The sequence below is a fragment of the Melopsittacus undulatus genome, chromosome 8 (genome assembly GCF_012275295.1).
Source record: "Melopsittacus undulatus isolate bMelUnd1 chromosome 8, bMelUnd1.mat.Z, whole genome shotgun sequence".
Taxonomy (NCBI): domain Eukaryota; kingdom Metazoa; phylum Chordata; class Aves; order Psittaciformes; family Psittaculidae; genus Melopsittacus; species Melopsittacus undulatus.
This window is the reverse complement of record NC_047534.1, coordinates 10,011,728-10,034,391: the sequence shown is the minus strand read 5'-3', so window position 1 is coordinate 10,034,391 and position 22,664 is coordinate 10,011,728. Positions and strand designations below refer to the sequence as shown.

Below are 22,664 nucleotides of genomic sequence, written 5' to 3'. Positions count from 1 at the left end.
TGTTGCACTCTTGACATGGGATACTCCTCTTCCTGTGCCTCAGTGGCCTCCTCTGCTTACAGCCCTGAAGCTGTGCTTGTGTTTCCTGAACAGGCTGTCAGTGACAAATGACAAGATTAGTAATGTGAAAGTAAATACCATAAACAAAAGGAATTTCAAAGCCATCTTTAGTGTTTGGTTTGTTTCTTTTGGTCCTGAATTATTCACTTTCTATGTGGATTGGTTTATTTTTTTTCTCCTTCAGAATCCATGTCCACAGTTCAGTGCTTCTTTCCTCTCCAGAATCACTTTCTGGTGGATCACTGGGTAAGATCAAGATGACAAATAAAGCACCAGTTAAAGTTAGATGCCTTTTTAGGATCATGCTTTCAGAATCAAATTAGCAATAATCATGCAATAATGGTTTTGGTTGTTTTGTAGGTAGATTTTTTTTTTAATTTTGTTAGTATTTTTTACTTCCTTTGTGGAGTCTTTGTAATTTAAGTTTTGACAGTATATATTTAGTATGTTTGCTGAAAAAATATAATGAAAATTCTTTGGGAAATAGAAGTTATCTGCTCTATTTAGAAACTAGGGCATTCAAAACTGTTAGCTCCAATAGGTGTGGGTTCTGTTTATTTTTCGTTAACTTAGGTTAGGTTATGCTGTATAATTTGATCACAACACATGTTCTTGTGAGTTAAAACACAGAAACATGTAAAATAATAGTGGTGTATAGTTGTGGTTGGTACTTGGCCAGAGTTCTAACAGAAAGCTAGATGAAAGGCACTGCTTTGTAAAATTAAAGGCTAATAAAGATTTTGAAACTTTGTAGGCATGGGAATATTAATTGCCTGGCTGATTTTCAAATGAGATCACCGCATGCTTTCTTTTATTCTCCCTGAAATTTGAATCCAGTGGCATATCCTGGATCCTTAGGTGTTTTAGTATCTTTATTCTCACAGTAAAGGCAGTAGTTTGTTTTACCGTCTGGACCTGTGTTGCTACAGGTGCTCTTGCATACATTTTTGTAAGCACTCTCTCTGTTTTGGGGCTAGATGTAAGAACCAATGTCTTAAGTATATAAGTATATATATAAGTATATATAAGACACATATATATATAGGCACACACACATAGACATGTATCTCTAGTGTTCTTAAATATATAGTGCTGATTCTTTTTAACACAGGTTGATGGTTCAGGGTTATCGGAGACCTTTGGAAGCCAAGGATTTGTGGTCATTAAATAAAGAGGACAAATCAGAGGAGATAGTGCCAGGTTTGGCTAGAAACTGGGCAAAAGAATGGGCAAAAACCAAGAGGTAAGTTCAGTTATCCTGGCTGGTGTATCTTTCAAGATGTGGAGGTTCAAAAGCTTAAGTTACTCAGCCTCTACTTAGAGGTGTTTTGTCATCCATTATCAAGCCTGTTTTTGTAAGGCCCAAGTGGCAGCTCTGTATTTGTCCTTAGGTGCATACACAACAGGAATTGAGTAATGTGTTGTGTGTCTTCTTTATGAAAAGCTGCATCAAATTTCCCTCAGTCTTCTGTGATCTAAAGCTGATTATTGTTTCTTCTGATGTGTGGTTTTTTTTTCCACTGGGGAGGGAATGTTTTTGCAGTCAAACTTCAGTCATAATTTAGGAGCTTGGGCTCCCTCTATAGTTAGTGAAGCCACAGGAGGGCAATTCAGGGTATAAAAGTGAGCTGCTTATTTCTTTCCTTTGACTATATAGGGAGCTTGGGCATCTAAGCCAGATGACTAAAATTAGAAAGACTGCATGCCTGCAGTTTCCATTCTACTTTCATCACCCTTTACTGTAGGAAATAGAAGTAGCTTTTCATTGAAGGAAATTTGCTTGCTTGCTTACAGTGTATTTTTACATACCGCTTGTCCTCAGAAGTTTGGAAGTATGTAGTCTGGCATAAGCCAGATGTATGTAATGAATGTGTTCAGGCCATTGGGGATGACTTGGAATAAATCTGACTGCAATTTTTTAACTCTGGTGTTCAGTGAGGCCTTGATTTTGAAGAAAGTTTAGCATGCTGGGTTCTGGAATAAATAATGTCCTTTGCTCTTTAACACATGTTACAGCCCTTATTCCCTCTGGCAGACCTATAGAAAAGATTCAGCAAGAATCTTATTTATCTGTACAAAGACTTATTTGTGAGTAGCCAGTTCATTTAGCTATGTTTATATGATAAAAAAGATGTTTGATTGGTAGTAGAACCCAGTTAAACTGTTAAGAAGAGAAGTAAACAGCTTATAAAAATCTCATTTATATACTGTGCATTTTCCCAGTTGGCTTTATGCTTGAGTAAAGGCTACATTATATGCCTCCTCTTATTTCAGGCAACCATTAAACATGGTCTACTCGCCCAAAAAGCAACAAAATCAAAGCCACTCAAATGGTGATGTGACAGAAGAGGCTGAGGCTTTGATCATAAAACCATCTCAGAAGAGCTCTGAAGCATCGTTATTCAAGGTGTTATATAAAACCTTTGGACCATATTTTCTCATGAGCTTCCTGTTTAAAGCTGCACATGATCTCTTGATGTTTGCAGGCCCAGAAATTCTGAAGTAAGACCTATATACTTTATTATCGTATTAAAAGTATGTGGACAGAATTTCAAACACACTGGTTTTTGACTCGCCAAGCTGCTTTGCCTTCAGCTGGTTCAGTGGGAAGAGTTTCATGCAAACTAGAGACCAGACATGTGAGCAGTTTTGGTCCATTGATTTTTAAATATATAACATGATGTATCAAATATTTGACTTTTTATGTTCCTTTCCAACACTAGGAGGGCCAGGCAGGAACTTAGTCAACAACAGCAAGAGAGTTTGTTTAGTTCTAACGTGTAATGACTGTGGGATTACAAGTTGCAATAGGTGAAGCAACAGAGAGCTAAGGGGGTAGGAAGAGTTGTGCTGCTTGAAGGTGAGAGATGTAGAACAACTGTAAGCAGTTGTAAGTAAGCTGTAAGTATTTTAGATGGAGGGAATTTGAGACTTTTTAGTGTAGCTCCAAGAGAATGCTGCACATGTAAGGTATGTGATACTTTGGTTTGAAGTAGTACATTGTTAGGAGAAGAGTGATGTGTGCTAGTGTAAAATGTTTCTAAGAAGTTTGAAGTGTTTTATCTAAGGTTTGGTATTTTGGGTGTTTGCATGACCCATGTAATATTTGTCCTTATCTGAGGTTGTAACCCTGACTTTTCATTTTCATATATCGAGAACTAATTCCTCTCTCCACAGATTGCTGATCCACTTTGTAAATAACAAGGCAGCCCCAAACTGGCAAGGCTACTTTTACACAGGGTTGCTGTTTGTTTGTGCCTGTCTTCAGACACTGATTCTTCACCAGTATTTTCATATTTGCTTTGTAACTGGAATGAGGCTCAAAACAGCTATTGTTGGTGTAATTTATCGAAAGGTAGGTGTTTCTTTAAATATACAACAATACCTCTTGGTGACTCTGTGAATGCATCACTTAAGTCTGAATAATTTAATTAGTTAGGAGACTGTTGGGCTGATTCCTAGCTCTTAATAGAAATAAGAGAGTATCTCATTTATAAACAAAAGCCTTTAAGGTAGAACAATGTTCAGGCACCTTCCTGCTGCCAAACAAGAAACCTTGGCTTGGTTAGAGTAAGGGTATGAAACTTCTTCAGTTTGTGCAGAAATTAGGATGCATCTACATTTACAGCTTCATTTAGGACTTAGCAACAGTGCCACCTCATCTTGGAATAAGTTGGAACGTTTTGGAAAGCTGTGAACTGGTTGCTTTGTGTGAGAAAAATGTGTGATGGGAAGTGAAGGTTCTTACACTAAAAAAACAAGCCAAGCAAAGTGTCCATCGTTGCCCCCCAGACAATAAAAGCACCAGTCAACCAACCCTAGCCTCAAAGATTGCTTGTTGCCTTTAATTCTCTGTTATTTTTAAACCCAGCTGCTTGGTTTAAACTATACAACTTGCATTTTGTAAGATGTGCAGGTTAAACAGAATATGAAGCAGGAAAAAGATAGCTTGTACTTTTAAAGATGGAGCTCTGTAAAGCAGTTGTCTTGAAGAAAATGCAAACGAGTCACATCTTCCTTCATGTTGCCTTAATTGTTTTTTATTTTTAATCTGCTCCTAGGCACTTGTTATTACAAATTCTGCTAGAAAGACTTCAACTGTGGGTGAAATTGTGAATCTAATGTCTGTGGATGCTCAGAGATTCATGGACTTGGCTACTTATATAAACATGATTTGGTCTGCACCTTTCCAGGTGATATTAGCACTGTACTTATTGTGGCAGGTGAGTATTGTCTGTTGTTTATTGTTTTGACTTTTGGCAAAGTATTGCTTCTTCTGGTCGTGACTATAGACAGCTCTTGTTCAGACCACTGGAGGGTTTACAGCAGTGTGCAAAAAATACTGGTTGTTTAGGAGCAATTCAGTGCTGCTTTTGTCACTGCTCAAGAAAGAAGGCGGCAGGTTCTTAATTTGCATGCTGAGTGCATGTGGAGAGTTCGCGGGTGCAAGCTATTATCTTTTGAGGGACTGCAGCGTCCATCTCACTTTCCACTTGATTTGAAGAAAAGTGGTCTTGGTTCTGCACTCTGAGAGTCACCATATGAGGTGTTTGCTATTTCTAGTCCAAACAGTCACCAGGCTGACTTCCTAATCCTCACTGTCAGTTGGAAAGGTAATGAAATTCCCCAAGAAGTTGGCTACTCCCTTCATGAATCTCTATTTTAGAAGAGACAAACCAGTGAAAATCGGAAAACATGAATGATCTCTGGGTTTGTGTATAGAGCTGTATATATATGGGTAGATAGACCTGTGTCTCTATATACCTCTCTATTTGAGGGCTATATTTGTGTTTGTTTCAAAAATCAAAGCACATAAACAAGCCCCTACTTGTTCCTCTGTCCCCCATACTGCTTTTGAAAGGTGGAGAAGAGGTTGAAAAGCTATTTCCGAATGCTTTTCTGTAGCATGTACAGTGGTTTGACTTAAGATTTTTAAAATGGGTCTGAATAAATGTTTACAATTAAGTGCTTTTCAGAATTTAGGTCCTTCAGTGCTGGCAGGTGTGGCTGTCATGATTCTTCTGGTTCCGATAAATGCTGTGATGGCAATGAAGACAAAAACCTATCAGGTCAGAACCTTTAAACATGTGTAAGAAACATGTTCTGTTCTTTGGCTTGTTCCTGCAGTTTGTCCTTTTGTTTTTTTTTTCCTTCCTTCTATTTATCCCTTAAAGAAAGGAAAGGGAAAGGAAGGTCAGAGGTGTTGTGTATGCAGAAAAACCAAACACATTTATTTTCAGCCTTACAACCTATCTGTACATAACAATCTAAAAAAAATTTCCAGTAGTTAAGACCAGGGTGGCAGGTTAGCCAGCTTCATGAAATACCTGATGACTGGATTGGAATTAGTTTAGTATTATCTTGTTGCCTAAGAACTAAAGGTGCAAATGTAAACTACTCTCTGCCTAATGAACTTTAATGAGTGAAATATTCACATTGGCAACATGGTGGTTGCAGTGTTGGGGTATGTGTAGTTAGTTCATGTCTGTCTTCTAGGGGAAGTCTTAGTTGTTGGAGGAGACTTATTTAGCTCTGGATGTTTGAAACCTTGCGTGGCATGGTTTAGTGTGAGGTATCCCTGCCCATGGCAGGGGTATTGGAACTAGGTGATCTTAAGGTCCTTTCCAGCCCTAACTGTTCTATGATTCTGTGATTCATTGAAATATACCACTGCATTTAGTTGCCACATGGAAGAAGTATGGATATCAGTTCTGTCATAGCCACACTTCCACTAGTAACAGCTGTCTAGGATAGCTGTACCAGTGCAGTTTACTGGCTGCCTAGTGCTGAGTCAAAGCATCATTTCAGCTTTACATTGCTCTTATTAAAATACTTTATGAAGACAGAAGTTTCTTCTTAAAGCTCAATAGAAAGCATTTTGCCTTAGCACACCAGAAGAAAGCCATCAATAGTGCTGAAAACGAAGCAAAACCAAACGTGGTCTAAGGTTGGATACAAACTGCACATTGCTGAAATTTGATTATAGTGGCTTATTTTTTAACTGTGTTGTACCTAGGAGGAACCTGAACCCCAGGGCTCCCTGATGCAGGGTTAAGCTCATTTGAACCAGTGCCACAGTTGTTTTGATCTTGGTTTGGATTTTTAATTGCATGAAGCATTCTTTTAATTTGTTTAAAACATCTTGTTAATTCTGCATGTTTGTTTGTTCTGATAGCATCTCAGATTTCCTGCTTGGGAAGCTAGTAAGCTTTTGATGATAATGAGGTAAATTTTGCCATTGCAAAATACAAAGCTCAGAATTTTGTGACTCTGCCAAGTATTGTGCTCTACTAATTATTTTTTTGCAATGTTGTTTTTAGGTGGCTCAAATGAAGAGCAAAGACAACAGAATTAAGCTGATGAATGAAATTCTCAATGGGATTAAAGTTCTGAAACTTTATGCCTGGGAATTAGCCTTCAGAGAGAAGGTATTAGAGATCAGACAGAAAGAACTCAAAGTCCTAAAAAAATCTGCTTACCTTGCTGCAATGGCAACCTTCACTTGGGTTTGTGCTCCTTTTCTGGTAAGTGAAACAAATTTAGAAGTCTGCTTTTTTTGGAATCATACTTTCCAAGGCAACACTTGAAAACTTGTTTTTGTTTTGGATTTAATGAGTGGAAGAGTTAAAATGCCCTCTGCACCAGTGGGAAGTTGAACACTTGTGTCTCCTCCATGAGAAGACACTACTGTTTTTTTGAAACTTAGCAGCCTTCCAGTTGGAGTTACTCTAGAAATTAATGGCTGAGGTATTTAAAAAATAAAAGCCTCTTCTGCATCCCCCTCTATTTTTGGTGGTGCCCTTGAGAACATTACATGTACTGTCAGATCTAAAAGAGGTAACTAATGAGCACAGTACCCTCCGGGAGGTAGGTGGGGCTGAGGATAAAACTTCCCTTATTTCAGCTTCTTTGAGAGCAGCAGGTCCTTAGGTAAGATTCCTTGATCGAGTGGGACATTGTGCACCAGGTGTACCTCTGGCCTGGGTTCTCCCAGTATCTGTTTTAAGAACAATGTGGAAAGGTAAAGCCATTGCACACCCTGAGATTGCTTCAGATTCTCATATAAAAAAAGATACTCTTGGTATGTGAGGCATCCCCACTGTGTTTGTGGTTAGCTTACATTTATGCTAATAAAAGGGAGAGAAGGGTGGGATCACATCAAATGTCTTCAGATCCTATTGGAACAATGGGCCATTGCTCCTGTCTGCAGAAGCAAATAAAAGGCATGACTACATTAGGATAAAATATGTGCCATTCCAGTTGAAGGTGTTTAAATGTTCTTTCCAGTCTCAGATTCCTTCCCAACAAACATTTTTAGTGTTTACTTTATCTTTTGGGCATGATGAAAGGCAGAAGCAGTGCCCTGGATAGGAAACATCAGCTGCATTCTTAAGTGAATGCTTTTCTAAAAGAAGTCTGAGATAGTTTTATTATAAACACATTATTAAATGAAGTTTCTAAATAAAACTCTGCAGGTGAACTCCTTAATGCTGTTCTGTGGAGTCTGAGAAGACAAATTTGTCTAATGAATAGCTCTGTTTCAGTGCACGTTGTGAATGTGTGGCAGTGGTCCAACACCTTTGGGGATGTGCTGCTGGGGTAGAATCAGTACAGCCCCAAGTGCAAGGTTGCTGTTTAACATCCCATTTCTTGTTGGTTTTTTTTTTTGTTCTAAGTGTTCTGAACTTCTGATTAAGGAATTATTGTGGATGCCTGTTTGAAAGTGCTTTTGACATGCAAAACTTTTTTTTTTCCTCCTTCTGTTTCCTGTGGCCAGGGCTCTGTAAAACATTTCTTAATAATGGTGTCAGGAAACTTTTCATTCTGCAGTGCCTCCCCTACTGCTATGTGTGCTGGCAAGAGTGTATTTTAGACTAACTGCTGGTAACACAAGTGTGCAGACATGCTGCTTGTGAGGTTATTCTTTGGACCCTGCCTTGTTTTTGATCTCTGTGGTAGGGCTTTCTCCCTGGAACATAGTTGTCCAAACTAAGGATTGTACAAACAAGCTACTGTACCAGGCACAGTGGAGTCAGCCACTGTGCAAATAACAATACATGACTTCACAGCAGTCAGATTTTTAACAGAAATACTAATGTCTTCATGGGTGCTGGACTTAGATGAGACTGTTCCTAAGGCGTTTGAGCTAATTGTTTCAAGTCCTGTGGGAGGGGGAATGCTAAAGGTTAGCCTACCTTAATTTCTTGTTTTAAGTGGCAGTCTGCGGGAAAAAGTTGCTGGATCTTGTGATATACTGAGGTATGGGTGTTGTTACCATGGAAGAAAACACTGTGAGGGGAATAGATCTGAAAGTGAACATCTGCTATTACTTTGTTTAGTTTTGCTATAATGCAACACATTTTTAAAAAAGTAAAGATATATACAGATTTATAAAAGTTATTTTTATACCTTGTGCCTGATGTTAACTGTGTTTCATTGTAATTTTCTTCAGCATGGATCATGAGATTTTCTGTTGTGAACTGTTGAGGTACTATAAGGCTTCATCTTTGTAATGCAGTAGTGTTTCAGGTTTCTTGGAAAACAAACTGTCCATTATAAAGTGAGCTGTATTTGAAAGTCTAGGTTTGTAGTAGTCTCTACAAAATATAAAATGGGGTATTTCTAACTTCTTTGTCTATATATGTTACTGATCTGCTATCTGGTACCATGGGGAGTGCCTTAAAACTGAAAGAGAGCAGTGAGAAGGACTAGTGATCCAGTCTCTCTGTCCCTTCTCCTGCAGTGTGACCACAAATATCCTGGGGCATTTGCGGTTTCATACTTGCTATGTGTAGGCAGTGAGCACTTGACACCTTTCCAAGAGGAGCCATCAACTTCTTTTTACAACAGTAAATTTAAATCAAGTGTTTGTTTTGCAGAAAGTATTATCAGGAACAAGGAAGTTACCAGAACATTACTCTTTGATTCCAGTTGTCTGTGACTGTGTGGACTCCTGAGTTAGTGGCTTTAAAGTTACAGTAACTGTATCCATTAAACTTTCTTTCAGGTTGCTTTGTCCACGTTTGCTGTGTATGTCACAATAGACAAGAACAACATCTTGGATGCTCAGAAGGCATTTGTCTCCCTAGCCTTATTCAACATCCTCAGGTTTCCATTGAACATGCTTCCTATGGTTATCAGCAGCATAGTAGAAGTAAGACTTCAGTCATTAATGGGTGTTTCTGTGCAGAGGTAGCTGCTGGGTGGAAAGATTACATTCCTGTGCTTAAAAGAATGTCCACTGATGAAATTCAGCCACATCAGAAGGGCAGCTTTGTATTTTCTGTGTGTTAAGTGCTGTGCAAGCAAAATTATCAATCCCAGTTACGGTGGATGGGTGTACCTGAGATCAACCATATTTCTTGTGGTTTGGGAAGTGCAAGTTTGATCATGGTTTAAGAAACTATACAGGTGGATTCAAGGAGGTATTAGGAGTGCATAATAATGATGTAATACACATGTAGTGCAAAACAACAAGCTCTTAAATATAATGAGCAGAGTGTAAGATGGTTTTGTATCCCTTTCCCATGCAGGCCAGTGTCTCCTTGAAGCGCCTTAGGGTGTTCCTGTCTCATGAAGAGTTAGATCCAGACAGCATAATCAGGAGTCCCATCACAGCAGGTGAGTTTCTTTTCCTGTTGAAAATCAATGTATGCAGGGTTTTGTGTGGCTTTGCAGTGTTTTCTTCTGCTTTCTGTAGCATTTACTGCATTTTCATATATTTCACTGATAAATTTTAGCCAGAAAACAGAAAAGGGAGTTTGTAAAATGAAAATATATAAAAAATTTCTAATGCATTCTCAGGCATTAGATGAATGGTTACATTCAGACACGGTCACTTTAAAAATTACCTGTTAGACTGTTTCCAGCGTAGCCATTTGTAATGTGTAGACACTTAACTGAATGACTAATGCTGTGCCAAACCCCAGCATTTTGAAGGACAGTCATGTAATGCTCCAGCACTTTTGAATGAGAAAAGATTAAGTCCCTGTTACGGCAAAATGCATCTACTTTTGGTTCTGTGTGGAGTGTCGCTTCCAGTGTCACTTCCACTGTATCTAGTGTTGCTGGTCCAGTTACACAGAGCTGCCCATGGCAGGGGGGTTGGAACTAGATGGTCTTGAGGTCCTTTCCAATCCTAACTATTCTATGATTCTATGATTTAGGAGACAGATAAGTGTGAAAGCAGATTTATTGAAAAACCTGATGCCCTTTTCTTGTAATAGAAAATGTAAATCAGTAATTTTTAAATGGTTTTCCTTACATCCTTTTTACAAAGATAGTGAAATCCCACTCGCTGCCTCTCATGCAATTAGCTGAACTCTGTATCATTTGGAACTAGATGATCTTTAGGGTCCCTCCCAACCCAAATCATTCTATGATTTAAATCGCTTTGCTTTATGGTAAGCAGCCTCCTTTTGGGAATACCCCTTTCCCCTTTCTCAGCTGATAACTATGAATATATTGCTCACAAATCTTTAGTGTATGGGGTTTTTTTTCTGTCCATAATGGGTTTCACTTACAAGCTAATGTACGTATTTGCCTAGGCTAAGTATTCATTGCATACTGGTTGAATTATATTCTTAGTTGTTGCCGTAAAAATCTGCTGATGCCAGCACCATGCAGCGTGTCACTGCACGGGGTTTTTGGTTATTTTATTTGGGAGTTTGAAATTTCTTTTTTTTTTTTTCTTTTTTCTTTCTTTTCCCTATCATTCTTGTATTAACTTGGCTTCCCCCCTGGAACTGGCAGTTTAACTGATGCTTCCACTGAAACACAAGTCAGATGGAGGCCTCTAGTTTTCTGAGCTGAATTTGCATGTTACAGTGGAGTTGCTGGATAAAGGAATGTGCAGATGAGTAAGTCAGGATCTTTGTGTAACTGACATTCAGGCACCTCCTGGTTACTGAATAAGTGTAACCTCAGAATCTGTGCTGTCTTGATAAATTTGGTAAACACAGAATGCAAGCTTTTGGTAAGCAGTGGGTTGTTGTTCTGCTGGAAAAGTAGCTTATACCTCTTCCTCTGTGTGCTTAAGATTATCTTCTGTGGCACGTTCTACAGCATATAATTCAGCTGCTTCCAATGTCACTTTAATAAATACGAATTTTCTTTTTCTCAGGTGAAGGATGCATTGTTGTAAAGAATGCAACGTTTAGCTGGTCCAAAAATGATCCTCCTTTACTGAACAGGTAAGAATTAGTAATCTTTATTTAATTCCATAATCTTGCTGCATCATAAAGGATCTGTATTTGAATTATAAAATCTGCATGCAGAAGAGTTTGTTGCTCTAAAGGAACAGGAGAACAAATAATATCTGTTCTATATATTTTTTTTAAAGTTTCATGAACTAGAGGAATTTACAAAGTATGCTACATGTATGGAATCCATAAAGGGGAGTAGCAATGGATGTAATGGGAGGTGAGGAAGCATCAGAGAGTGCAAGTCTTGGTGTGTGCTGCAGATGGGATGAGCTCCATCTAGAGGAAACAGTCAGATTAGCGCCCCGTGATTATCCCTGGTCTGTCCTGGCTGTGCTGTGTCTTCAGTCTTCATTTTAAGACCCTATTCTCGCTGAGCTGTAGCCATTCTTAGTACCCGTGCTGGAGAAAACCATTGTACAACCTTGCACGTGGTATGACTAATAAAGTAACTGTGGTGATGCAGCCTGTGTCTTCCCTGTGCCCTGTCCCCTTTTTTAATTTTGGCTGCTCTTTATTGGGCCTTAAGTATTCTTTGGTACAAGGATACTGTTTGGGAAGCATCTATTGGTATTTGCATTTGTGTTCACAGCATTTGAGAGAAATATTGGACAGATGGTGTTCAGTGTTGTTCCCTTCCCCCCTCCCCCCCTTAAGGTGCCATGTCCTAAGAAGAGGACCCCTTGGTGCTTTCTGAATGAGAGGTTTATGTTTTCATACAATTAAAGTTTCCATGCTATGCCAGCATTTGCACTGGATGTTCACATTGCTCCTAGGTTTATATGATCTGTTCAATGAACTGTTTAACTACTGGGATGTGCCAGTAAGCAAGGCTGAATTATATGCACTTCATTTCAGCATTAGTTTCACTGTTCCTGAAGGCTCCTTGATAGCTGTTGTTGGTCAAGTTGGCTGTGGAAAGTCTTCACTGCTGTCTGCATTACTGGGGGAGATGGACAAAAAGGAAGGCTACGTGGTTGTCAAGGTATGATGTGTCTAAAGAACTGTTCATCTATTTGTGGGTATAGCCAGAGGCATTCTAGATCTCCAAGTGATCTGGAGAGGGGAAGAGACAGCCTTTCAAATTAATGTGGTTTTAGCCTGATTTGCTGGCAATCCATGTATATGCCTTAGCTTGAGCTCTGTGTGATTGCTTGTTAAGCCTCGACCCAACAACTTCTAAATATGTTGGTTTGAGATTTAGCCAAATAGACAGAATGAAGGATGTCTCAAAGATAAGTATTCTGCTCTGGTGAGTCTTGTTGACAGACAGGTATGAAGTGGAGAGACCCTATTATGTATACTCCAGACTAAAGAGGAACATTATTGGTTCATACCTTCTTAGACACCTGAGAATTAATTGGAGAGAGGGTATACTCAGTTAAAAAAACATGGGAAAAGCTGCTGTTGTAATTTGTACTTTCTTGCGCAGAGCTCACAGATGAAAAATGACCTGTAAGTAAATAAGTAAAAAATAATTGGTTTAGACCTTGCTGCTGCTGTAATGTATGGAAAGGGAATTATTTTTGGAACAAAACAAGTATGTTGCATTTAATAGAATGTACATATGCTCACCTCCGAAATTCTTCTGGGAAAATAAAAGCAGGTGAGATCTGAATCACTGATTATTTGTTCAGGAAGAGAAGGCAGAAATAATACTCAAAACAGAATACATTGCAGTACCTCGGTCTCCTCCTTTGAAGTGACTTCCATGAAAACTGCTTCCCCTTCTTTCTGCAGAAATCTCTTGGCAGGGATGCATTTGCTAAGCACTTGCATTCCAGATTAACCTGTTTTATGCAAAACATAATTTGTAACTTTATGAAAGAGCTAATGACTGTTCACACTCAGTAACTGCAGACATTCTCTAATTCTCTAATATTTCCTTCAAGTTTACATTAGAGAATTTTATTTGTTTGAAGTTCTTTTTACCAACATACTTTCTATGTTCTTTACTTTCTACAGTTTTCTGCGAGTATACTTTGTTGCATTCATTTATGTAGAGGTTTATAAAAATAACATTTCGGCGGAGAGGGTAGCGCAGCAACTACTTGGTGAAGTTTTGAAATCACCATAGCAGTTCGTGAGGTGGTTAGCACTGTCTGCCTCACAAAGCCCTCCTTTACTTTGACTTTGTATGCAGACTTTTAGTCTAAGGTACTAAATAAGGAGCTGTTGTTTTTCTTGCAGGGCTCAGTAGCCTACGTTCCTCAGCAAGCCTGGGTCCAAAATGCTACTCTGCAAGATAACATTATCTTTGGAAGGGAGATGAATGAGAGCAGGTACAAGCGTGTGATTGAGGCCTGTGCACTGCTGCCTGATATAGAGATTCTTCCTGCAGGAGACAAAACAGAAATAGGAGAAAAGGTATTTAAATACCCACTCTACCGTATCGGTGCTATTGCTTGTGCTTATGGCTGTATGACTTCTATTCTGCTTTATCTTATTTTTATAGTTCTATTGAATTTAAAACATTCACAGTCGAAATCCTCTAGAAAAAGAGTCAAATTTGAGTAATGTTTTCCTTGTCTTTAAGCCTCAAAGGGGAAGAAACTTCCCCATCCCCCCTAATTACACATACAAAAGCATCTTGCAATGGCAGTTTTTTATCTGTAAGTTGCCATGGTCATAGAGCAGAAAAACGTATGGAAAAAAGGAAGAGGAGAATCTTCCGAATGCTGCAGCTTCATTTAAAACAAGCACCCCCATCCTCCACCGTCCCAGAGTTACAAAACAAACCCCAAAACCAACTACCACACAAAACTGGCTCTTATTTGCAAAAGTGTGCGGTGTGGGATTTAGAAACTTACATGGATGGTTGTAGTGTTCTGCTATGGAAACAGGACTGGTCATCCCCTAACCATGTAGTTGGCAGCGTACATGCATATAACCTATGTGGCATTCTGCTGGGCTGATCTGCAGAAGACAGGGGTATGTGCTTTGCCTGCTGACTAGTTATAGGAGGGGTATGGCTGCCAACTGACAGTCCCAGGTTCAGTAAAGGGTGCAGCTTCATCTTCTGTATTGGTCAGCAGGCTAACCAAATTGTAAAGTGTGAACAGAGTTTGTTAAATCAAAGGCAGTGCTGCAGAAATACAGCTGAGAAGTAGCCTCTGAATGTACAGAGTAGGTAGTTTGGTGTGGGTTAATTGCTTTATAAGACTAGCAAACACTTGACTAGCCCCTTACTGTCAGTGAGAACCTAATAGATGTGCTTCTTTCCAAGAGGATTTTGACTGTGATTGCTTATGCTGTTGTGGTAGTGAAATTATTTGTGATGGAGATCTGCTTCATACAATGCTGAAATTTTGCTAATTTGCATAAAGCACCTTTGACTTTATGCACAAACTGGCAAGATGTCTCTTTCCAGCTGTAAATAAAGGGATCATGTTTTCTTGTTTCCCCAGGGTGTGAATATGTCTGGAGGACAGAAGCAGCGAGTCAGTCTTGCTCGGGCAGTTTACTGTAATGCAGATGTTTGTTTATTTGACGATCCTTTATCAGCTGTTGATGCTCATGTTGGGAAACATATTTTTGAAAATGTCATTGGACCGAAGGGAATCCTGAAAAATAAAGTATGTCATAATGAGATACTTGTCTCTAGAGAATGATTTGAGTTTAAAAGATTCCAAGTTTGTCAAGTTGCATATTCAGGCTTGTTTCAAACATCTGAAAAATGAAAGCATCCTTCTGAGATTTTTAGAGGACTGTTATGGACCACTTGAGTTTTTATAATTAAATGTGCTCTGGTTTCTGTAATTCACATTTTTCTGATGGAAAAATCAAGACAAGGATGGTATTTTTTCTTTAAAATGCCAAATGCCTGTCCACATGCCTGTTCTTATTGTATCATACCCAGAATTCAAGCAGCATGAGCAGTAGTTTAACCATTGTATTTAACTAATCTCAGATGTTAGAAAAACCTTTGTTTTTCTTTTTCTTTTGCTATTTAGACCCGGGTTTTGGTAACCCATGCGATCAATTATCTGCCTCAAATGGATACAATTCTGGTAATGTCTGATGGAGAAATCTCTGAGATGGGCTCCTATCAGGAACTGCTGAAGCAAGATGGGGCTTTTGCTGAGTTTCTTCGTACATATGCTAATGCTGAACAAAGCATGGAGAGCAGTGGTAAGCTTACAGATAAATTCTCTTGGGATAAGCTGATGTGTGGCATGTTAAGGGAGTCGTGTTAATGGAAAAATAGTAGCAGTGGAAGTAAGGTTGAAAGAAATTACTATTTCTTGTGATACACCTATACATAAAAGTACTTATTTCTTGAGGGCGTTGAAAGTTGAGATTAAATGCACATTCTTTCTTAAAAGTTAGCAAAATGTGAAGTAGATCTATAGTAAAATTCTTTCTACTTGAAGCATGGTTTGGGTACTTGCGAGATCAAGTAAAGGCCAGCAGGGGTTTATACACCCTTTCTGTGCTTATTAAGATATGCCTTCTCTATGCAGATAGTTCATTTGGGGATGGGGAGGAGGAAGCAGCAGCTCATTTCTTTAGCAGATACTCTTGACTTTTTCTTCTGCTTTACAAAACAGCTGTAGAGCTGCAATGATACAGGAATGTACTTTATATATTTTACCTGTAGATAGTCATAGTATTGGATTTTAATAACGGAACTTAGTCTCTTGCCTCCATCCTGTTTTCTTCAGTGGTTTGCTTGTGGTGATTTCCTGATACTCCCTCTTATCTGCTTGCTGAAAAGTACGAGGGGTGCTTGCACTGTGCTGACCAGCTAGGTTGTTGCCGTGTGCTTGAGGCTGCTTTGTTAGCAAGTGCCTGTTGACTGCTGGAGAGCAGGCTCTCCAGAACAAGAAAGGGATTGAGATCACTAAATATTATTAAAAATCACAGGTTCTTGGGTAAATGGAGTAGTCTCTGATGGGAGTCAGCCTGAGGTAGCTGGAAAGGATCTGTACACCCAGTTCGAAATGGAGGCTTCCTTACATCTGAAGCCTTAAGATGAAGCAAAATAGAAAATACTACATGTGTAGTTTCTCACTGGAATACATTCTGCTTCTTAAAGGGTGGTAAAGCCTCTACTTCTACCCAGCCTCTGAGGTTTGGCTGAAAGTCTGCTCCCCATTGCCTCCCAGGCCTTTGCTCCCATTGGAATTCTTGACTCGCTGTCAGTGTGTTGTACTGCTTCCTTTCCCATCCTCAGCTTTATGGGGTTTCTTCTGAGTGTGGAAAAATGTCCCACTCAAAAGATGCCCCCATGTGAGTCTGCAGCATGGCTCAGAGGGAATGTGTGAGCTTTCCCTTCTTCTCATGCATCCTAGTTGATGCACAAGGCAGCGACAAGGGTGGCAGCAGTAGCTGCTTAGCCACAGGGAGTGCAATATGCAGTGCAGCTGCTTTCAGTTATGGGTACATGAAATGGATGTCCTACTGCATCTGTGGCATGTGATCTTCTCCAGAGTAACTGGAACTACTTGTAAGATAACCTACGAGGTTGCATAGAAAGCATCCAAATTAATTTTGCTTTTAGTGGTTGTTCCATTCTCTGGCATTTAGTATGGCTGATCTGCTGATGCCAGTACTACTCCTGCCTGTGCAGATTGATCTGGAGTCATGGATGTGCCCTTGACTCCGTGAGTGTGTGTCTTTTTTGGTGTCATCCTGTGTCCCCATCTGGATGTGGTCTGTGTTCCTCTTCTCCCCTCTTACCGGTAGCTGTTCCTGCAATACCTCTTGGTCTAGAGGTAGAGAATAATTACTTTAAGATCACCTTTCTTAAGACTGTTTTCCCTTGTCTCACATACAAACTAATGCAGCAGATTTCATTTTTGGTTTAATGTATGGGGGAGTTGGGGTTTTGCTGTTTTTTTTCCATGTGCTTTCAGCATTAACTTTGGTTTGTCCTTTGAAAGCCTAGAGCTATATTTAGTGTTTGTGGGGAGTAGGAGTGGCTCCAGAGAATTGAAACTGCATCTTAAGGTTGAAATATTTTTTTAACTCTCTGGTTCATCTTTAGTCTTGACTGCCGTGCCTGACAGAGATATATAGCACAATTAGTAACTCAAAATCTGATTTGCATTGCGTGGGCTGTGCTTCAAGTGTTTGGCTCCCCAGTATTTTGCTCCATGACTTTGCACTCAAAAAAAGAGCTGAAAGACCTTTTAATGGCAATTCAATTCTTTTTTATATATATGAGAAATGTCAGGCTCATTCTGTTTTGGCTTGGAGGAAAAGTGGGGTAAAAGTACTCTGAGAACTGCTAAGGCTCTGGACTGTAGAGTTTAGTTCAACAATCTACATATCTTGAACTGTCTTGATGTGTTACTTGTAGCTATCAGATCTGAAGGTCTTTGGCTTTTTTTCTTAGATTTTGTGGACTTAACTCCCTAAATGCCAACTCTTGTCCCATACAAAGTAGAAATGTGCTGTCTGGAAAAGGTAGTATGAGACATGAGTAAGAATGGCAGGACCTTGTTTGGCCGCTGTAAATTGCTTCCAAACTGCAGCGTAGAGGGGAAAGAAAACTAATTGATTTATTTTCAAGTGCTGAATTTGAAAGGAAGACAGCTTCCTGGCTTTGTATTGTACCCTAGGTACTAGTGTGTGTTTCGTTATGAATTCTGTGTTATGAGCTGGGATTTCATATCTGTAAGGAAAAGTATTGTGCCTTCATGATCAACACTGTCTCCCAGTATAGCCTATCATGCCTCTGTTTTGTGGCTGTGCTTCTTTCTAACAGCATGAGGCTGAAATAAGCTTAATAGCAATGTTGGATAGTTAAGATAGCTTGAATGATGCCTGTAGGGAAGATTGGGTGTTTCTCTCCTTTCTAACTCCTTGGAAGGCAAGAGTTAGGAATTGAATGTGCTGACTCTTTTACAAATGTGATAATTCAGGAAACACGTGTCTGGATTAGGAAATGATCTGACTTTCTCTTAAATTGTGTTTACTTCTAGCAAAAGTCAACTCTTTTGTTTCCCTCTTGTAAAGTAAAAGAAATCTGTAGCCTCTGCCCCAAATGGTAGAAGCAAATATTTACTTAGGGTGAGGGCTATGAGAGTATCAAGACGCTTGGAAGTGTGAAGTATCTCACTATTTTATACTAAACTGTCTATGCAGGGTGATGACTAGGGGCACAGAGTAGATATGATTAAGTAAACCTGTACGAGTACAGCTCTCCTCGCAGAATAGCAGATCTGTGGGAGGAGATATGCAGTCATGTGGACGAAAGTTGCCATGTTGATAGGTAGATTACATGATGCTTTACATCTTCAGTGTTAAGGTCAGGGACTTGAATGAAGTCTCTTCCTCACCACTGGGGAAGACGCGTATGGTAGTTCCCTGTGCACAGTGATGTTTTTCTGTCACTGTGTACCAGGAACAAAGTGTTTTCTGTTTGTTAATATGAGGCCACTTTAGAATCACTTTTTTTGATTCTTTCTTCATTAGTGCATATATTGAAAGAAAGGAAGTTTCTTGATCATTCACTGGGAGCTATCCAACTTGGATTTTTCTTTTTCCTCAAGGTTGTCTTTTTATGGCTGTCTATAAGGCTTGGGGTTAAAAAGAAGTCCATTTCAGCAAATTTGATCCTGCCTTTGGCATTTGTGGCTTTGTGCTATTTGGGTGTTTGTGTTTGTAAAGATTGAAAATGGCTGTGTTCTGGAAAAAAGTTAATTACATATACTTTTAGATTCAGATCCTTCATTAGAAGGAGCAATTCAACCCCTGGAAACAGGTAACTGCTTTTTTGCCATGTGACTTTATGTTAGTGTTTGCTTTGGAGTAATACTAGTAACTGCAGTTCGTTTACAAGTGATTGAGTTGTTACTAGAAGAATTTTGTTTGCACAGGAGAAGGTATCTGCTTGGTTTGCATGGGACTTGTCTGTGTGATGCTGCAACAGTTGGTTTGTCAGCTTGTAATTCCATCAGAAGGAATTCTTTATCTCAAACACTTCCATGAGGAAGTTTTAGGTAAACTTTAAAGATGCATGCTGGGCTTAAGACTGTAGTCAGTGTACCCAGAGAGGCATCATTCAGGACTGAGCCCCAAAGGTCTTTTTTCTTCTCATATGTGTTTTCTGTACTTTGCAGCTGTTCCCTTTTTTAGAGTTTCTGGACACATTTTTCAGCAGCCCTTATTTAGTTCCCTATGTGCACGTGCCAGATCTACGATGGCATTTTTCATTTTCAAGAGTTAAATGCAATAGAAGCAGGGTATCTTTGTAGCCTGCAACATGAAATCAGAATTAAGAGCTGTTAGGGGAGGATGGTTTATTTGTGGTATTGTTTTCTTCATGTGGGTTTAGAACTTCAGTGATTCTCTCAAGCGGTATGAGGCTGAAATGCTTGCTGGTTTTCAGAAGGGAGCCTTTAAAAATAAATGCAGTCCAGTACTTAAAATAACCAGTAGTCCCATATTGGCTTCCTCTTATCCATGTAAATAGGAACTGAGTCATTCAACTTTTCACTACTTCAGATTTTTTTGCCTTTTTTTTTTGCTTCTAGATCACACTGAAGAGTTTTAACTTTGGGTGTTTAGAGTGATGAACCAATATTCAGTTTGCAGACACAGGAGGGAACAGCTATATGTCCAAGCAGTCCACACTTAATGTACTGATAGACTGGTTTTTTTTTTAGTGTATGTATACACACACATATATATATATATATTGCTTTAGTGTGAAAACTTCAGACTCCAGACCAACACAAATCTTCCTGCATATCTTCTGAATAGATGCAGGTGGGGTTTTCTGTTTGCATAAATTATGCATGGACCCTTTAAAATGTAAAATTCTTTTTGCTGCAAATTCTGAATTAACTTCATACCTGAAAACAGAGTTCTGTTCACCTGACAGCTTATCTTTAGGAGTCAGTTATTTGTCTTGTATTAGCATACGTTGAACATCAAAGTTTTGCTCCTGGCACTATATTACATTGAAGTCTGTTGCTCAGAGAAAGCTGAATATTTCAAGCTGACTGGCTCTGAAATGTTTTAGAAAATTGTCTCATGTGTGCTGTATCTGTTACAAGTGGGATGGTGTGGGATAACAAGACTGAAATTAATAGCATGTGCCTGCTGTTATTACAGCTTTCTCACTTACTAGAACGTCTTCTCATTGAGCTCTAAGATGAAAATAATTTATAGTTAACTGTGTAAAAGATGTGGTTTGAAGAGGAATGGTTAGAGTGGGTGTCCCCATCAGCCCCTTTCCCCTGAGTGAATCATAATGTGACTTGGTATTGTATGCTTTAACATAAGTCCTCACAATTACATTACTTTATTATTACTGACCTACATTTGGTAGAAAAAGAGATGCTCCCTAATGACAACTACTGGTGTTGGAGATGGAACTAAACTGATTTGTTCACCTGGTCGGTTATCTGTTAGTATCTGTAAATATTTGTGTTCCCTGGTTTGTTGGCACATTGAGACTGCACCTGGTATTTAGGATTGAAATGAAACCTTTGTATTTCACTGTCTCACTGTTTTCTTGTTTGCATTTTCACCCCTCCAGATACAAACAGTCCATCTGGAAAGGAAGGAAAGCCTGTAGAAAATGGAATGCTTGTGAGTGAAGCCTCTGGAAAATTGATACATAGGTAAGTAGTCAGTCTGTCTGTTTCTCTTCCCCCATCCCTTTTCCATCCTGTTACTCAGCTGTAGATAAACAGTAATTTGGTGTTTATGGTATTTGTTGGAGAAAAATGTATCATGCTAGATCCAGCAGCCTGAGAGAATCAAGGCTGCTGCTGCTCCATGGCTCTAGGTCCAATAGGAGGAAGGATGAAGATGCACAGACATGTGCACGTTGAGTGTACTATACACATAGCCAGCCACACAGATCATGAACACTTAAGAGCACCCCACAAACACAGCACCAAATGGCCTCATCCTGTTCCCATCTCTGGCTGAGCAGGATGGAGATTCATTAGTGAGAATATATTATATATGTACACATTAGAGCTCTCCATTTGGTGGGCTTAGATGCTCAGTCTGCCCAGTAACTGCCCCTAGATCCCAGTCTTCTCAGTTGCTTGTACCTGGGTATATGAAGTTCTGAGGCTGGAGCCGCACTCCATTTGCTGGTACAGATTGTTGTGCATTTGTGTCTGCACACACAACTCTCATGCTGTTCTTTCCATGTAAAGAAACTATTGCATTATAACAAACTGTGGGTTTGGCTTGCATAAAAGGGAGAGTACTGCATTGACTAGTCCAGCTTTTGTATACTTTCCTGAGGCTTCTGCATTTGACTGCTGTCAGATGGGATCAAGTGCCAACTGGACCTTTAGTCTGACCTAATAACAGCTACTGTTATGCTTGAGAGAGGCTAAAGGCAATAACTATGATTATACCTTCCTGAGATCATCTCATAGTCTATGCCTTAATGGTGCTCTAGAGATCCTGTATTTCCAGAAGCTAATGAGTGCCTGGAAGTAAAATTGCCTGTTTTGATGCCAGTGCAGGTACCCTTTTTGTGCTTCAGCATCTGCAGTGTTTATATGATTATAGGCTTTGTAGGGGCTGATGTTGATGATCACCAGGATTTCTCTTTCTGAAGTTTGATTACACAACCAAGACTTCTTTGACTGATTAGTGTGTTACTCATATCTGAAGATGGGTACTTGAAAGCTGAGTGCTGTCAGGCAGGATTTAGGAGTGCACTGTGAGGGGAGGAGGGAAGCATTAGTAACCACTGGCCTGATGAGGGCTGCTTAGGAGATTGGTTATGACCATTGTAATGTAGGACAGAGTTGGAGCCATGGACTGTTGAAATCTGTTTATGAAGTAAACAAATACCTGGCCTGTATGATGCCAAGATTGAAAAATATATGTCTTCAAACAGGCAACTCAGTAACTCTTCAACATACAGCCGGGACACTGGGAAGTCACAACACCACAGCAGCACAGCAGAGCTGCAGAAGCCACAGGCTGAAAAGAATTCCTGGAAACTGACGGAGGCTGACACAGCGAAGACAGGGAGGGTAAGGACTCCTGTTCCCACATCCTGCACCCTTTTTCAGTTTCAGAAAAATCCACAGGGTTCAGGAAGAAATAGCTTCTGAAGCCCATGTAACTGGCATAAGAAAGGGCTGAATGGATTCTTGGACTTGCTGCCGGTTGTGTAGGACTTCATAGAAGTGTTGCTGTGCCCTCTGCTCCCGAAGCTGAGCCCCAGGTTTGCCTGCGGAAAGAGTGCTGACACCAGATCTTTTAAGATGGTAGCCCTGACCACATCAAAGTTTAAAAAGAGGACTGAAAACCTTGCAATGATTTCTTGGAGAGAGGTTCTGAAAAATGAGGTGACCTAATGAAATGTGCTCTTCAGCATAAGGAGCTGGAATTGAATCAAATGAATTTAAGCCAAGTTTCCACTGCAGGCACAAGTAACTAATCCCAGGATACCCAGGGCTTTCTGAGAAA

General features: G+C 39.6%; 1 protein-coding gene across 1 annotated transcript in view; it reads left to right on the top strand.

The window, feature by feature from the left end:
- Window positions 1-22,664, top strand: part of LOC101874331 (multidrug resistance-associated protein 1) — a 54,948-nt gene that overhangs the window by 19,981 nt on the left and 12,303 nt on the right. The window contains exons 6-21 of the mRNA XM_031043993.2: window positions 245-306; window positions 1,172-1,303; window positions 2,335-2,562; window positions 3,238-3,415; window positions 4,122-4,283; window positions 5,037-5,129; window positions 6,381-6,584; window positions 9,068-9,214; window positions 9,594-9,681; window positions 11,183-11,252; window positions 12,120-12,246; window positions 13,452-13,628; window positions 14,669-14,836; window positions 15,215-15,392; window positions 20,755-20,839; window positions 22,087-22,225. Coding sequence (XP_030899853.1) covers window positions 245-306; window positions 1,172-1,303; window positions 2,335-2,562; window positions 3,238-3,415; window positions 4,122-4,283; window positions 5,037-5,129; window positions 6,381-6,584; window positions 9,068-9,214; window positions 9,594-9,681; window positions 11,183-11,252; window positions 12,120-12,246; window positions 13,452-13,628; window positions 14,669-14,836; window positions 15,215-15,392; window positions 20,755-20,839; window positions 22,087-22,225 — 2,238 coding nt within the window. The remainder of the gene's footprint in view (window positions 1-244; window positions 307-1,171; window positions 1,304-2,334; window positions 2,563-3,237; window positions 3,416-4,121; window positions 4,284-5,036; window positions 5,130-6,380; window positions 6,585-9,067; window positions 9,215-9,593; window positions 9,682-11,182; window positions 11,253-12,119; window positions 12,247-13,451; window positions 13,629-14,668; window positions 14,837-15,214; window positions 15,393-20,754; window positions 20,840-22,086; window positions 22,226-22,664) is intronic.